Source organism: Acartia tonsa, chromosome 5 (genome assembly GCF_053477335.1).
Source record: "Acartia tonsa isolate MP-2025a chromosome 5, ASM5347733v1, whole genome shotgun sequence".
Taxonomy (NCBI): Eukaryota; Metazoa; Arthropoda; class Copepoda; order Calanoida; family Acartiidae; genus Acartia; species Acartia tonsa.
The window spans coordinates 42,426,963-42,444,420 of NC_137264.1; the positions used below are offsets into that span (position 1 = coordinate 42,426,963).

The following is a 17,458-nucleotide window of genomic DNA, read 5'->3' on the forward strand; positions in this document are numbered from 1 at the left end:
TGAGTTACCACAGTCAAGCAACTAGGCCTCTATCTCTTACGGTTCTCCAGATATAAGCACTTGAAACTACCCCCATCATGAAAAAATGACCCCATATTAATTTTTTGACCACCATGTGTGAGTTTTAACCCCTTGCTTCAATTTTAATATCATAACATTGTTTGCTACCCCATCTGTGTTTTTCAACCAATCATCATGTTTGTTGACATCCAGAAAAATGTATATTATGTAGTTCAATAATCTGCCACTAGATGTTCCTATTTAAAACAAACTATTGTATTTTTTCTTCAATGGAGCCAAATTTTTATCTTAAAATATTATGTAAAGTAAAGTATTAGAATATGTTGGTGATTTAGTATAAAAAAAGTCTTAAAAGAGAAATAAAAAAAATAAACAGAGGCATTTTCAAATTTTATTCAAAATATAGGAAAATATAGAAGAGTGAAAGGCATAGCTTCACTACAGTGGAGTATGGTAGCTTATGCTACCCTAATATAAATTCTTTCGCGCGAGGCTCACCTCGCAAACCCCTCCAGACTCTCCCCTCCCCCCTACCCAGATTTTAATTCCCCTTCTGCCAATCATTCCCCCATCTGTCAAATCAGACCCCACCTTCCAATCCTGGCCCCATGTTCCTATTTAGACCCCATCCTTCATTTTTGTCCCATGTTCAATAATTTATCCCTTCTCTGACATTATTTTGTTTCTCTTGGAGAGGTACAAAATATGAAGATGGGGATAAAATAACATGATGGGGACAAAATCATAAGATGGGGTAAAAATTTCATGATGCCGGGGGGGGGGGTTTAATTTGATAGATGGCGGGGGGGGGGGGGGTTTATTTTTTCAGATGGGGTAGAATCTCACTCCTCAACTGGGAACTTGCCGTTTAAATGCCTGTGTTAGATGTATATTTGTCAGGGTACCTACGATATATGGCAAATTACTGTCGAATTTACATCCAGACAAACAATTTTGACAAAAACACATCCACTGTATTTCTGCCATTTGCAGGAACGGCAACGTCCCGATTAAAACCTTCGGCACCTCGGGGCTAAAAAAAACTGGTTTTAATCTTATAATTCGTCTATAATTCGATGCGAGAAATAACTATTTAATATACAAAATGTCCAAAAAGCAAAAATAAAAGAATTTAAGTAGCAGCACTGTTAATATTGAAATAAAGTTATTATTTACATTATTATCTTGTAAAGCTAGGAAATAAGGAAAAAAACTGACCTTTTTAGGAACTAACGAGTTGTTGTTTTGAAGCAAGAATCGGATCTACTGCAGTTCACGGTAAAATCTTGCTGGTAAGCAATATTTCCAAAAATCTATGAATTTTAAAGGCTGCTAGCTGCCAAACGGCTTAACGTACAGATCATGCCCGCACACTGTTTTAAGCGGCATAAGAAGGCCTACAAATAATCTGGAATAGCCATAAATCATTAATGCATAATTATCTCGCAGTGCAGAGAAATGCGCGAAAAAGACCTATTTTACGCGTTTTTTCTTCAGTGAAGCTTTCCCCGTGCATAATTGGTTCTTGGCTATTCCAGATTATTTGTAGCCTTCTTATGTTGCCTAAAATGGTGTGCGGGTATGATCTGTACGTTCAGCAGTTTGGCAGCTAGAAGCCTTTAAAATTCATAGATTTTTGGAAATATTGCTTACCAGCAATATTTTACCGTGAACTGCAGTAGATCCAAATCCCAAGAATCTTCATATAGGGTTGGATATCAATAGGACGACTCTAATTTGTATAATTTTTTTTGTCAAATTTCAGATAAAATGTTATAAATAAAATTATCCCCTTTTAACCCATAGAACCATGACCTTAACCTTTAGCAGAATAGACAAATTAAGGTAAGTTTTTTTTATTTAAAAGAAACACAATATCCACCTTTAAATAAATTTGTTGTAAATTTATAAAAGGGGTAGTTTCATGAAATGCATTTGAACTAAATTTAGTAAACCGCATATTTTTTTCTAGTTAATGGGTTAAACTATATTTATATGGCATATATTTGAAAGAATTTCAATTTTCTACCACATTGTTTTGAAAATATCAAGACTTGAAAATCGTCTTTTTGTGATATATGCAATTTCGTGAAACTACTTCTTTGAAGAACATATTTACATTATGTTTCAATAATTCACCTTACCTCAAACGGGTGGATATGATGTCTATGACACTCTAATGCCAGGTCCAACAACCAAGGATAACTACGGTGAGCCAAATGTCTCATTTTCTGTAACACGGGTTTTTAAGTAACACCCATCAGACAACCAACTCTTTGATTGCACGACCATTGTCTGAGAAGTCCTAACTGTGCTGGTAATGAAGTTGCTCCTGTTTTAGGCCAAGGCATTCCCCACACTATAACTATTAATGTCGCACACCTGACATATTTGCAGTAGGAGGAACCATTTTTAACGTCTCTAGTTATGATGCGGTGCTAAGCCGAGATTCGAACCTATCTAGCACCCGACGACGATCGGATGCTCTCCGTTTTAAGCCACGTTCACCGGTATGCTTCGTCATAGTTAATTTACCAAAATATTTAAAAGATACTTGTTTTTAATATACCTGTCTAGTAAAAATGCTTTGTAAAGAATTTACAATATTCTATGTTTAACAGCTGTTAAATTTATCTTAATTACTGATAGCTTGACTTTAGCAAAGTGTTTAAATGGAGTTTACTGTTAAGAATTAGCAATATATTATTTTGTTGAAAATAAATATCAGTTTAATAATATTATATAAAATATCAGCAGGTATTGTCAAAAAACACTATTATTAAGGTATACCTAGGGAAGAAAACAGATGATTTTATAAAATTACTCTAACCAACCAATCAAAATTCAATAAAAGTACACAGTTTTTGAGCCAACGAATAAGGGAACGTTCTCTAGAAACTTTTGGTATTAATTTATAGTTCAATGTCTTCTCCCTCCCTGGATGACGGGTATACCTTGGCTGGTGTAGGAAAGGTCAAAGTTACCAGACTATATTATAAGATGGATTGGAATTGGTTAATCATGCGAAGAATTGGGTTGGGAGTTATGTGGGAATGTCAAGGATTACTTACAAAACTACAAATTTATACAAATAGCTGCTTCATGTTTCTAAATCATGTATGTATTACTAGAGGAGTTTACTTGAAGTGGATAGTTGACACTGACAACCTCCCTTATTATCAATAAGTATTCAAAATTAAATCAGTTTAACAAAATAATACAAAGCCATTCACGGACCAAAACGAATCTTCTGTAAGATTTATCAAACACACACACACTATACTATATGAATATCTTTGCAAATTGTAGTGTGTCGTCTTGGGTTTTAAATTTTAGAGGAACATAAAATCTTTTTTAGAGTGATTATCGTGTTTTTATTTCATGTTGAAGTATTTTTTAAAAGCGAAGCTTTTCTATAATTATGGTCTGTCCGTCCGTGCATCACGGACAGTTAGCTCTTTTCGTTAATCAAAACAGGTTATAATTGTCCTATCGATTCCAAACTTTGCATGGTAATTCCTGTAGTAGATAGGTACAAATTAGTTAGAAAGCAACTCTGTTATCGTTAATAGAATGTCCGTACGTCCATTTAAACATGTTGATGTTTCACTTTTTTAACAACATATTTTTTTTAAAAACTTGTACACAATAAAAAACATTAAACACTACTTTATTTAAGTAAAAATATCATAACAGATAATTACAAGTGCCGCTTCTAAGAAGTATTTCAATTAGTATTTTCATAAAATGCAGTTTGTTAAAGTTTTCTTTGAGTAATTACATTAAGAAAAGAAATTTCCAAGTGCATTAATTTCTTGAATAACAGTATAGATGATGCATCTGAAGTCTAAGAAAGTCAATATAGCATATATATCCGCTTGTTGTCGGGGAGGTGATGGGTTTCGAACTTAAGCTCAACACTGCCTTACAAAAAAAAATGTTAAAATTAGTTCCTACTACTGCCATGTTAGATGGGCGACATAAACAGGTAGAGTGGGGGGAATGCCTTGGCCCAAAACAGGGGCAACTCTTTACAAAATAGACAAGACTTCTAGACATGAGTTGATTGTCTGTTGGGTGTGTTACTAAACCTAATACCCCGTTTTTTTGGACAAAAAATGAGAGCTTGGATCCTCTTAGTTATCTTAGAGTGTTGGACAGCAATGTTTAATAACACAAAATAAAGAATAGTTATTTCTCGCATCGTATTATAAACGGCTTTCCGCGGATAAAGAAAGTACAATTAGGAGATTAAAACTAGTTTTTTAGCCCCGAGGTGCCGAAGGCACCGGCTAAAAAAACTGGGTTTAACCTTATGGTTGTACATTTCTATATTCGTAGAAAGCTGGGTATAATACGATGCTAGACATAGTTTTTTTCGGATGAGAACCGGTTTCTATCCACCGGATTCGAATGAATACAAGAAATATCTTATTTTTATATTTTATATATATGTAAAAATTAAGGAATATTCACTAAATCATATTTCTTGATTTTGCACTAAAACTTTAAAAAACTTTTAAAAAGAGAAAAATTTAATAGTAGAAAATATGGAATAAAATATTATGTTAATGTTTTTTTTTATTTTCAGAATATGACAGCAGCCAGGCCGCCATTGTTGTGAAATGTCGTCGTCTGCCAACCCTCGGACCCGCCATCCCCACCCCCTTGTCAACACCTCTCCCACCTCCCTAACCTCCTTGATATCTCTGCCCTATCCAATTTACCTTCCCCTTTTCTTTCTGCTTTTGCTTCCATTACCCCAAGGTAACCATTATTATTTAACCATAAGTAGTGCATGAAATATGGGAAGATTCCAATTACTGCTTGCTGCTTTTTGAATGATTTATTAAGAGTAGTCAACTATTTTTTATAGAGACAGTTAGTCAGAATATAGAAAGTACGGATATGTAATATTCTATAGTAACTCCACACCTAGAATTACCTAGGATGGAGGGAACATTTGGCTTAACAACTTTGAGGACTCTTATTTTATTTAACTTGTTAAGTTCATAAAGTTGTGTGTACAAAAGTTCAGAATTACATTTCTTTTGTAGGAAATGTTGCGACAGAAAAGCTCGCGAAGCCCCAGAAGCCGCACACATTCTATATTGGAGGTGTGCTTAGCACTTCATCCAACCTTAATGCTTTTACTATGGAGGCTCAGGTATGATACTAGTTATATATTTTGTATGAAAGTAATAGGATCTGTGTGTGTGTGTGTTGGTTCTCATTTACAATGTAGCTTCACATAGAAGGATTATAACTATTTTGAGGAAAGGTACCTTCACCCTCAAAATATGACTACCACCCCCCCCCCCCAAAAAAAAATCTTTTTTCATGAATTTAGAGGCCCCCTCCCCCCCAAAATGTTTTTTCACTCCAACTCAAGTGCCCCAGGAAGACACTCCTAGAAGACTCTAGGAGCGAAGCCAGATAAACATATATTTGAGCAAAACTTATCAAGTAATAGTATCAGAAAGTTTTTTTCTGTCAATATCTAGTATATGTCCCATTATATGTATTTCTAAATAAAACAATACAATGTTTTATATTATCAGTAGAGCAACATTACCATACTAATTTTGGTAATTTTTGTCAGTACATAGGATAATTTTGTCAATTATCAATTTTTGAAAAGAATTGTAGAAAAAAGTGTTTTATTTTGCTTTACCAAATATGCCAAGAGAAAAATTGGCCAAAATCTATATGAAAGCCAAATTAATCTATACAGCAGAATATCTATCCTATCCTAAACACGCTTCTTTATTTTCTTGGCTACCAAACTTATTGCTGATATGTATCACTTTCGAAAATTATGTTTGCCTTTAATCATTCATTTGTAGCTATGGAATTAATTGTACATGATGGGAGATTTTAAATTCAACCGACATCCTAAGATACAGAGAATCGATAGACCAGGAATATACGCAAATTTAAAAAGAAAACAACCAAAAATATCTGTTTTTATCTGAAGATTTATTTAGTTTGTATATTTTAGCAAACAAACCTTTTTATAAATAAAGGGTGTGCAAAAAAAATGCAAAAGAGAATGTTTAGATCTATTGTCCCACTTAGTCACTTTAAAAGAAACTAGCGGCTTTGCCCCTAGCCTCTAGGGGCTCTGCCTCAAGAGGTTTGATCAAACAAATTTTTTTGTGTTTTAGATTTTAAAGAAAATTAAAAAAAAATTTGGGGGGTAGGGGTTAGTCGACCCCACTATTTTAATTTTAGTTTTAAAAAGAATTTTTTTTTGGGGGGGGTATTTTCATTTTTTTGAGGGGGGGGGGTGAGGGGTGTCCCACCCACCAAGAATATAGTTAAAAACCTTCCCAGGACCTATGAGAAGCTACCCTGTAAAGAAGAACCCGATCGGTTCAGCGGTTAGCGAAATCCTTCACTACAAACAAACAGACGGAAAGACAAACAAACATCGTTCTACTTTGTATTATAGATAAGTTTGAGTGAAAGCACCAAAAATATCAATCCCAATTTCTAATCATCGAATATTGTAAATTTTTATAAATATTTAAATATTTATTATTTTATTAGCGGCTTCGTCCCTAGCCTCTAAGGGCTTTACCCCAAGAGGTATAATTACATCTTCTATTACCTACCCAGCGGAAAAAAATACGAACGGATCGCAAACTTTTGCGAATAAATAGCAAAATTCGCAATATTTGTAAAAATTCGAGAGAAAAAAATTGTGGGGGAATTTTTTTGGATTTGGGGGGGTTGGGGGTGTCCCACCCCCAAGAAAATAGCCCAAAACCACCACATGTGAACGAACGCACGGACGGACATCATTCTACTTTGTATTAAAGATTTATACTACAATTTTAGCCCTACCTTTACAAAAGAATACCTTCCCCTATCTTACTAATTTCTAATAGAAAATTTAAATTAGAATTGAAATTGTGAAGCAAATAATTGATTATATCCTAATTGTTTGAGGTGAATTTCCTCAGAATATTTTGAGAATTGAAATTCTACCAGAAATTGTAAAAGGTTTATGAAAACAAATATGACAACATCCATAAGTAGCAGAGTATAAAAGTATCTTTAATAGCAGCCGATAAAATTACATTTCCCCCATGTAAAGTAATTATAGAGTAGCTTCGCTACTAAAAAATAATTTGATATTGGCTTCGCCCGATAGGACAATCAAATTTACATAATAAAGAATAATAAAAATATTTTTGTGTTTGGTAACATAACACTGGTCGCCGGAAGGGAAAAGCAGTTTTTTGAAAGGGGCTATCTGAGATTATTACAGATTCTGATATATACATATACAGACTAATGAAAAATGCAAACAACGAAATCAAAAGCGTTCCTTCTTGGGAGAAAATCTGGGAAAACGATTTTAGCTATTTTTAACCTAAAATTCACATTAGCAAGCCTGCAAAAAAATATACAGATATTTTAGACATGTCATTGCTCAGCACCTAGAAGTGGTAGAAAATTGTTATGCATACCATTTGAAAGCTCATAACCTCTAGCTTTCAAATTGGTATATAACGTTTTTGCACTATTGTTAGTTTTTGAGCTATCCTCTGAAGTATACACAAGTTTTAAAAATGCAGTTTTTTTTCTTGAATTTTAAGTTTGATACTTGTTACAAAACCTTTTTAAAATTGTATTGCTTAGCAACCAAGAGTTATGTAATTATTTTATATAGGTATATTTGTATATTTTGGGTACATTCAGCTTTAGCTTAATTAGAAATAGTCTTTGAAATGTGTACAGTTTGTAGTAAGAACCAAGGCGAGAGGGGGGGGAGGAGTTTATACAATTATAGGCAATGAAATTCAGTATAAAATTTTGCCCTGGATATTTTTGGGCTTGTTGTTATAGTCATTAACCTGATTCGTTTTGTAAGATCTCTTATATAATTAAATCTACCAGTAAAACTTTGAAAATTGAATTTTGGCACTTTCCTTCTAGGGGCTAGTGGGTTAAAACAGCCCCCCAAAACACCAAAATCTAAGGTATGAGTTTATTATGTTTAGAGATATCAAGCTAATTGTTTAATGTAAACTTTTTTTGCATAATTGAGCTAAGTAGCCACTAAAGATTTGATTTTAACACTTTCTTTCTAGGCGCTAGTGGGGTGAAACACCCCCAATTGTAAAGTTATAAGATCCAAGGATCCAAAATTGTAAGTAAATTTGTTGAAAAACTGCTTGATTCAGGATAATGGTTATCGACATACTTAATTGATTATAGAGTTGCTTTGCTTATTACATTATACTTTGTTGTCTTAGGATTCAATATACCAAAAATCAGATCAATCAGATGATTAGATCACATAAAAATTTGTTGCTAAAAAAGTAAAAAAAATCAACATTTTTAAAATGAACGTATGGACATTTTGGTGATGATTATAGAGTTGCTACACTTTCTAAATCGTACCTAACTATTAAAGGAATCACCATGCAAAATTTGAAATCGACAGGACAATTCTAACATGCCTATATTAATGAAAAAAGCTATTCATTATGAACGGACGTACGGATGGACCGACCCTAATTATAGAAAAGCTTTGCTTTTAAAAAGGCCCATAACTTATAATTTTAGTGTTTTATGGGGTATTATAACCCATTAGCCACAAGAAGGAAAGTAACATAATGGAATTTTTAGTGACTACTTTGCTTAATTATGTTAAAAAAAAGTTTACAAAAAATTAGCTTGATATCTCTAAAAATAAGCTTAGACCTTAGATTTTGGTGCTTTGGGGGCTGTTTAACCCCACTAGCCCCTAGAAGTAAAGTGCCAAAATTTAATTTTCAAAGTTTTATTGGTAGATGTAATCATATGCAATATATCACAAAAAGAATCAGGTTAATAACTATAACATCCAACCCAAAAACATCCAGAGCAAAATTTTATACTGAATTTCATTGCCTATAATTGTATAACCCCCTCCCCCCCCCCTTCATCCTTAGTTCTTACTACAAACTATACACATTTCAAAGACTATTTCTAAGCTAAAATTAAGCAATATAATTTTAAAAAGCTTTGTGTAACAACTATCAAACAAATTCAAGAAAAAAATGTTTTTTTTAAAACTTGTGTATACTTCAGAGGATAGCTCAAAAACTAATAATAGTACAATAACGGTATATACTTATATGAAAACTAGAGGTTATGAGCTTCCCAATGGTATTCGTAACATTTTTCTACCACTATTAGGTGCTAAGCAATGACATGTTTAAAATATCTGTTTTTTTTTGCAGGCTTGCTAATGAACACAGTAATAGTGTCTGACTGATTATGACGTAACAAAAAAAATTAGCCAATGAGAGGCCACTATAAATTTTACCATTGGTCCATAACGGCCTCTCATTGGCTAATTTTTTTTGTTACGTCATAATCAGTCAGACACTATTACTGTGTTCTTGCTAATGTGAATTTTAGGTTAAAAATAGCTAAAATCTTTTTCCCGGATTTTCTCCCAAGAAGGAACGCTTTTGATTTCGTTGTTTGCATTTTTCATTAGTCTTTATATGTATAAATCAGAATCTGTAATAATCTCAGATAGCCCCTTTCAAAAAACTGCTTTTCCCTTCCGGCGACTAGTGATAATAACACTAAACCTACCCAACAACCAAGTTTTAGACCGGTCAAGAAGTTTCCAAGATATTAATGAACATACATAACCAGTCAATTTTGTAAACTTTTGGCCTGTTGTCTTCAAAAGATAGAAATTTATGGCACAAAAATTGGAATATTTCCCGCATTTTGCAAATCGATCCCAAACGAGCTGTTTGGTTCTTATTCTAGGTTAGGTAAGGTTATAAGATTCCTGTAGTTACAGGTTCAAAATGTAATAGGAGTTCTTTTTAAAAGCGAAGCTTTTCTATAATTAGGGTCGTTCAGTTCGTCTATCTGTCAGTCCGTAACGGATAGCTTTTTTAGTTAATTTAGGCATGTTAGAATTGTCCTATTGATTTCAAACTTTGCATGATGATTTCTGTAGTAGTTAGGTACGATTTAGAAAGCGTAGCAACTCTATAAATGTTACCAGAATTTCCGTACGTCCATTTTAAACATATTGATTTTTTTACTTTTCTAACAACAATTCTTTATGTGATAAAATCATCCGATTGATCTGATTTTCGGATTACTGATTCCTATTACAATAAGGTATAATATTTTGAGCAAAGCATCTCTATAATAAAGTCCTAAAAATGTCAGTATGTCCTTAAACAGAATTCTGTATTTAAAAAGATTTGCAACAAATTTACGTATAATTATGTCAAAACTTACATATTCATATTTTGTATATTCAGTTCTGACACTTAACAAGATTTAATGTTCGGTTGTCATACCGTTTCAGAGCTTCGCTTTTATAGATGTTGTCATCCTTGTTTTTATATTGTCTAGAAGTCCTTATAGTAAAAGTTGGTTTTTATTTTTGAAATAAAGCCCAATAAGACAAACACATGAAATGTTAAATACAATGATAAATATAAAAAAAATCGATACACCTTTTTTTCAATACATCAATATAAAAAGACATATAGACAGGTAGAAAGAAATATATGTTGTGCAAATGGTAATTATATTAACCTTAATTACATTATTTAATCTACATCGGCAATTTCCCAATAATGTCAAGTTTGATCCATAAACCCCCCTACTCAAACATTGTAAAAAGTAGTGTTTTCCTGTTTAGAATAGAGCAAAATAAGGTCAATGATATCCTAGAATATGTTAGGTTATAAATTTCATCTGTCAGGTCTAGAAATGAATAATTTTCTGGAGGAGGGATACGTTTTGTTAAATTAGTTGTTTTGTGGAAAACTTCTTCTTTCTACATAATTTTCTTTTACATTCATACATTCATGGTTCTGGGGACATTTTTAACTGTACATAATAAACTTGGAAAAAATGAATTTTGTTTAAAATAAATCAATTTACTTCTTTCTAAATTTTTTGGATGGGTTTTCTTTATCTTACATTACGCAAATATAATTGGATCTTATTTAATTAATCTTTAATCTAATTAAAAGGTTTAAAATTAACAATTTTAATTATTGATAGTTTTAATGGATTATATTTTATTGTAAGTAAAAAATGGTAAATTAGTCAGTTTATTCAAAATCAAATATTATCAAATTAAACTAATTCACATTTCATTTAATTTGGATTATTGATATTAATCAATAATTTAAAAAAATTCTAGTTACTATATTAAATCTTATTTAGATTTCTGATTTTTTAAAAAGTAAACATCTGTCTCTTCTTAAATGATTATATTTTTTAACAAAGATATTTTAGACTAAAATTTAGGCCCTTTTTTCTGAACTAGAGGTCACGCCACCAGAAGCCTCTAGGGAGACTGAAGGTAGGATGGGGAAAAGTGGACCCCTCCCGTTTTAATTTCAGGTTTAAAAAAAGTGTAATTTTTTTGTGGTGACTTTTTGCTTTGGTAAAATTGTGATATTCTCCCTAAAATAGTTAAAAATCTTCCCTGGACCTTTAAGAAGCTTCACTGTAAGGGAGAAGCATATCGGTTAAGCAGTTAGCAAGATCTTTAGCTACAAACAAAAAAGCCTTATACTTTATATGATAGGATATTTATAAATCGATGAACTATATGTTTAATTTTATTTAGATAATTGATTATGAGCATCTGTATCTTCCAGCAAATGTCAGTCTTTATGATTCTACCCAGGTAAACATTTAAGAAAAATTAAATGTAAAAATTAAGAACAGTTTGACTTAATAAGCACATTTGACTAGTAACATACAACTTAACAGAAAAATATGCTACAAAAACTACCCCCTTTATCACATGGCAAATGTTTTACAAATTTTTTTATATTGATTTATCATCCTGACATGCAAAATTTAGCCAATAATTTATCTATGACCAATAAAATTGTACTATCTATACCTTAAACAGATTTTTTTTCATTTACAGTCAAATTTAGTTTCTCAATTTGGAAAAAGGAAACATAAAAAAATTTTGTTAGAGAAAAAATGTCTTATTTTGAAAGGGTGTGACAACAATAAATCAACTGGAAACTTCTTAATTTTTTTAATGGTTATTTAAAAATATATTTATCAAAATTCAATAACCAACAGTTTTCTATATTCTTTTTAATAGTAATAAATATTTAATGTTTTCTTGACGTAGAATAAATAGAAACAAAAAAGTTTCATATTAAGTTTCTGTGTTAATTTATTATACATGTTTATATGTATATTTAAATGTATATTGCTAAAAAAGACCAAACCAAAAAAATATATGAACATTTGATCAGAGATGTGCAAGTAAGTCCAAGGTGGAGGGGGGAGGGGGTTAAAGGGATCCTTGTTCTTCTTTTGGTAAATACATATTACAACTGGTATCCCCTTAACCCCTTTACACCCTTCTTGATCCTCTTGAATGGTCTACTGATAATATTATATTTACTTATTGATTAAGGAGCAATATATTTTTTGGTAAAAAAAATTATGTCTTGGAGTGTCTTATTATTTCAATTTTTGTTCAGATAATGGATTCAAATCCGATCAAGACTGCCATAACCGTCTGCAACAAACTCATTAAAGAGCGGGTAATTTTACAATATACATATAGCATAGCTACTCTATAAATCTTTTGTGTTAGTCTGATGGTCAATTTTTACTTTTTAGACTGGGAAGGTAGTTGTAAAACGGATAGACTGCAAAGATTACAATCTATTTACATATTTTTAAAAATTATAATAATTTTATAATTATATAATTGTATTTTGTTTGGCTGTCTATCCGTTATCCAGTTTTGCATCAGATTTACATTTGTATTCAAAAATTGATATTGTGTTTTTTTAAAAAGTTTTAAGTGCTATTAATTTATTTTTGTTATTGTTAATACTTAATTTGTCTTACTTTCTGATTTGTTGAGCTATGCTTATAGTGATGTTGTCATCCTTGTTCTTGATTACATTTACATAAAATTAAAGTTTTACTTGAAGAAAGCTTTTTATGTAAGAATACTAAACTACTTTGCATTTTCAACTTTCTTTGCATAAAACTAATTAAATTAGAATTTGAATTTGCATTGGGACAGTTAATTTTAAGTAGAAGTAAAGTTACTCTAAGTTTTCTGTCTAAAAATAGTTCGGTTAGTTGATTTCTTTGTAAGTAAGCCTTAGAGATATTTATATCTATTTTAGGTGTATGCAATAATAGTTAGTAAGCCTGAGAGTGGAGACCTTTCTCCTGCCAGCGTTTCTTATACAGCAGGTATATCAATCTGTACCTATCTATCTATTAATCTATCTTCCTATCTATCTATCTATCTTATCATTATAGAGCACAGAACGTTTGAAATAATAATAGCAATTTTTCCGGCTAGCAACAATGACAGGGAAGGACATAGAGTTTATAAAAGTATAATAACTAAATGTCTTTGAACGTCATTTGATTGTTGAAAACTTAAATTTTATACAAATATCTAATTCTTCAAATATTATATCAACTCATCGAGTGTGGTTGAACTTTTTGTAGTTGTTGAGAATTGGCAGTTTCTGTGTAATAAAAGATGTCGCACATATAGGTATTAAATGAGAGAATATCCTCCTCTATCACTGCACTGTTCATCATGAGATATGATACATAAGAAAGTAATTTAGATGCTAATAACCATCTAAACAACACATATCATCTTCCTTACAGGGTACAGGACAATTTGGCAGCTGAAACTTTATAATCTGCTGTAATTTTGTCAGTTTGTCCAAATCACATAGTCTTAGATTTATATTCCTTTCAAAGCAAAGATTTTCCATAGAATTATAATGCTTTAATGAATTTTTAGCATTTATACAGAAAAAGAATCAATTGGATGATCTTTGAAATTTTGTTTTACCTAATCAACTAAAAATCTTATTATCTTAATAGAATTTCAATATCATATTTATTTTTTTCCGAAAAAATGAATAACATTAACTATATTGACAGTTATTTTAAAAGATAAAGTAGACCAGCTTGCAATATTATTACATCATTTTTGTATCTTACTCAGGGATCAAAAGGAATAAGACAATCGGTGATAAATTGATGAACATCCCCAATTATGATATTTAAAACTATAACTTATGTAGATTGATTGAGATTATTCGTGGAAAAGTTTGAACACTGCTTGCTGTAACATAAAAATCAATATTTAATAAAAGGCCCAAAGTTTATAAGCTGTTAAAAAGTTTTAAAAACTTTAGGTATCAGTATAATTTACAGTCTCATATGTCATCTCCCTCCGTGATACTATACAGTTATATAAATAAAATAAACTAACATAGATTTCTTCTCTTGGAATTTTTTATTAGATTTTTGGGTCAATTAGCGTAATAAAAAATTATCGTCAATTCTGTAATGATTTTTGTTGATACAATGTTTATTTTTTTTTGGATGCTGTGAGTATTGGTGCAAAAAATGTGACGTAACAAAAAAAATTAGCCAATGAGAGTCCACTATAAATTTTACCATTGGTCAATAACGGCCTCTCATTAGCTAACTTTTTTTTGTTACGTCATATTTTTTGCACCAATACTCACAGCATCTTTTTTTGCTATAATGTTACTTGGTACAGATTGCCACAGAAATATGGCAATAGAGAAGCTAGTAAAAGTGGCGAAACAGATTATGACATCAAAAAAATTAACCAATGAGAGGCCTGTATACATTGTAATTGACCAATGGTAAATTTATAGTGGCCTCTCATTGGTTAATTTTTTTGACGTCATAATCTGTGCCGCCACTTTTACTAGCTTCGGCAATTAGCAATATAAAAAATCTGTATGTATCATTTGTGACAAAAACAACACAAATGTCCGATAGAAATCGATGTAATTCCGTCTACTCTATTATTAACATGAAGTATCCAATTTCAAGTAAATTGGTCTTGTTAGTCTCATCAAGGTGATCACACGGACAATTAAGTAATATGTGCAGTACACTTACCAAGACAATTATAACTTTATATGGAATTCAGACATTAAATTTGAAATTTTAGTGATGAAATCTTATAAAAAAGAAAATTTTATTTATCAGATATGTGTCATGATTCATTTTCACAGATCGGTTTAGGCTCTTTTTTAAAGTCTTAGTATGGCTTTATGATTTTTTTTTTTGATTTTTCTACCCACTCTCCCACCATAAAATACGGACCCTTAATGAAACGGGTGCAGCCACATATTTTGTATGGAATAGAATAATATTTTTTTCAGAGTACAATATTACTTGCATACAAAAATAATTATTTATTTACTAAGTATATTTGCGATTACTTTTATTTAATGAAATCTTCCAATTTTTAACATTTACAAACGGCCTGCTTTATTGCATCAAGATCCATGACAGATCTATATAGGAAATAAACGTCTATAAATGAGCTCGAGTCTTCCAATGGTAAAGTGTTTAAAACTCATAGTGCTCCAATAATCCTCATCAAACTCTCATTGACCAAAGCAATAAGAATTTTTTTCTATTTGTTTATGGAATGAATTAAGTTTTTCACTTCATGTAGATATTTGAATTACATTGAAGTATTTAATCCTTTTTTCATAAATAAAAAATATACGTTCATAATAGAGTAAATCTAAGAAAACTGTATTTTAAAAGAATTCAATTGTGGCGACACTTCCTTTGTGTTAAAATATTAAAACTAAAATTTTAATCATATTAACCCTTTGGTGATGGTAATGTGAAAAAAAATTTAATTGAAAAAATCTTTTTAAAATCATTTAAATTAATAAATATTTACTTATTTCTTTTAGATAGTAATGGCGGGGGAGGAAAATTGATTTATTGAGAAATAGATAAATAGATATGTACTTATAGAAAACTAGCCAATTGCGATATAGTTATATTGAGCCAACTCTAGTATCATCATATTATAAACAGCTTACCACAGCTTACTTATCTAAATAAAAATTAAAACCAGTTTCGTTAGACCCGTTGGGTCCAATGCCCCGGGCTAAAGGATTTTTATTTCCATGTTCGTGGAAAATTGCTTATAATACGATGCTAAGAACCTGTACAAATTCAGCAAATATAAATATGTTTTGAAACTATACTGGAAATATATTAGCATATTTTTTTAGGTTTTTACCACATTCCTGTGTTGGGGATTTCATCCCGTGATAGTGCCTTTTCTGATAAGGTATTATATTTATTACTAGCAGCTGCGCCCCTAGAGTAGAAATATTTCGTCTTTGTGTAAGGTCATTTTATTTTTTTCATTATATTATTTATATTATGAGGCTACATTGTAAAGGAGAGCCATATCGGTTAAGCGGTTAGCGAGATCTTTCGGTACACCCAGAAGACATCGCATTACTTTTATAAAAAGAAATACTTCGTATACATCGTATTACAGACATATTTCCGCGGATAGAAAATCAAAACATATTGTTTTTATCATGTCATAGAACCGGTTGTAATCCAGCGGATATTAATCGGTTTCAAAGCCATATCGTAAACAATATCATCTGACAGACAGCGAAAAAGTGTTGAATAAATATTCGTCTGCTAAAAATTCCTAATTAATTCTTAGTCGAACTGTTGTGTCATGTCTGATTGACCATTTAGAGTAAAACATCCATTATATGGGTTATATCGATTCCTCTACACGACAAGCTCATGAAAAGTGCTGGAATGACCTACGCTACGAATTAACAGACCAACTTAATAGTATATAGTAAGAATAGTAAAACATCTATGCTGTAAAAAAATAGGTGAAAATATTGACATAATATTTGATTAATGATATATCCAGCTGAGTTTGCATCATAAAAAAAGAACAAAAATCATATTCAATGTATTTCCTCATAATCCTAATACTAACACACCCCTCCTCAACCGAACTTTATATTAAAAAAATGTCCCAAACATTCGGACAATTGGGGGTTCAAATAGGACCTAGTGGTAGTTAGAATCAGTTGAGAACCAAATCCTAGCCGTTCCTTCTTGCCAGATATAGCCATTTTAAGATTTTAGTCAAATTACACTAAATAACCTGATACAAACTTCACTCTTCTTTGAATATTTGAGTGTAATTGTAGTGGGACAGCCCCAAAATAGAGAAGCTTTGCTCCTCTGACCAAACTGACTGCCTAGAGTTCCTAAGAGAAAGTGTCTTATTGTGTAAACACAAGTGGGGATTCGAACCCATTCCCAAAACTATCCAACGTGGAATAGCTGTATATTACAGTATGACGACAGTAATTTGTTTATAAGGCTTGGGCAATGGATGCCCCTCTGGATACCCTCTGCTAATCCTGGCAGTAATTGGTGATTAGCAGGGTCAGCTCCTTGTTGGACTTGTACCTGGGGTTCCCCACAGCCAGGCCTCTGCGCTGAAAGTTTGGCCTGGTCTTGACCACCATCCCTGTCTTGAGGGTTAGTTTGATTTTTCTGGGCCTTCCCTAGGCTTGGCAGGGCTGGG

The 17,458-nt window shown here is 31.6% G+C and overlaps 1 protein-coding gene across 1 annotated transcript in view; it reads left to right on the forward strand.

Annotated features, from left to right (window-relative positions):
* Positions 1–1,784: 1,784 nt before the first annotated feature.
* The window catches only part of Nmdar1 (glutamate ionotropic receptor NMDA type subunit 1), a 72,168-nt gene continuing 56,494 nt past the window's right edge, over positions 1,785–17,458 (forward strand). Inside the window, exons 1-7 of the mRNA XM_080161772.1 lie at positions 1,785–1,866; positions 4,613–4,788; positions 5,079–5,188; positions 11,645–11,704; positions 12,528–12,590; positions 13,191–13,260; positions 16,116–16,174. Coding sequence (XP_080017898.1) covers positions 4,647–4,788; positions 5,079–5,188; positions 11,645–11,704; positions 12,528–12,590; positions 13,191–13,260; positions 16,116–16,174 — 504 coding nt within the window. The 5' untranslated portion in view covers positions 1,785–1,866; positions 4,613–4,646. The remainder of the gene's footprint in view (positions 1,867–4,612; positions 4,789–5,078; positions 5,189–11,644; positions 11,705–12,527; positions 12,591–13,190; positions 13,261–16,115; positions 16,175–17,458) is intronic.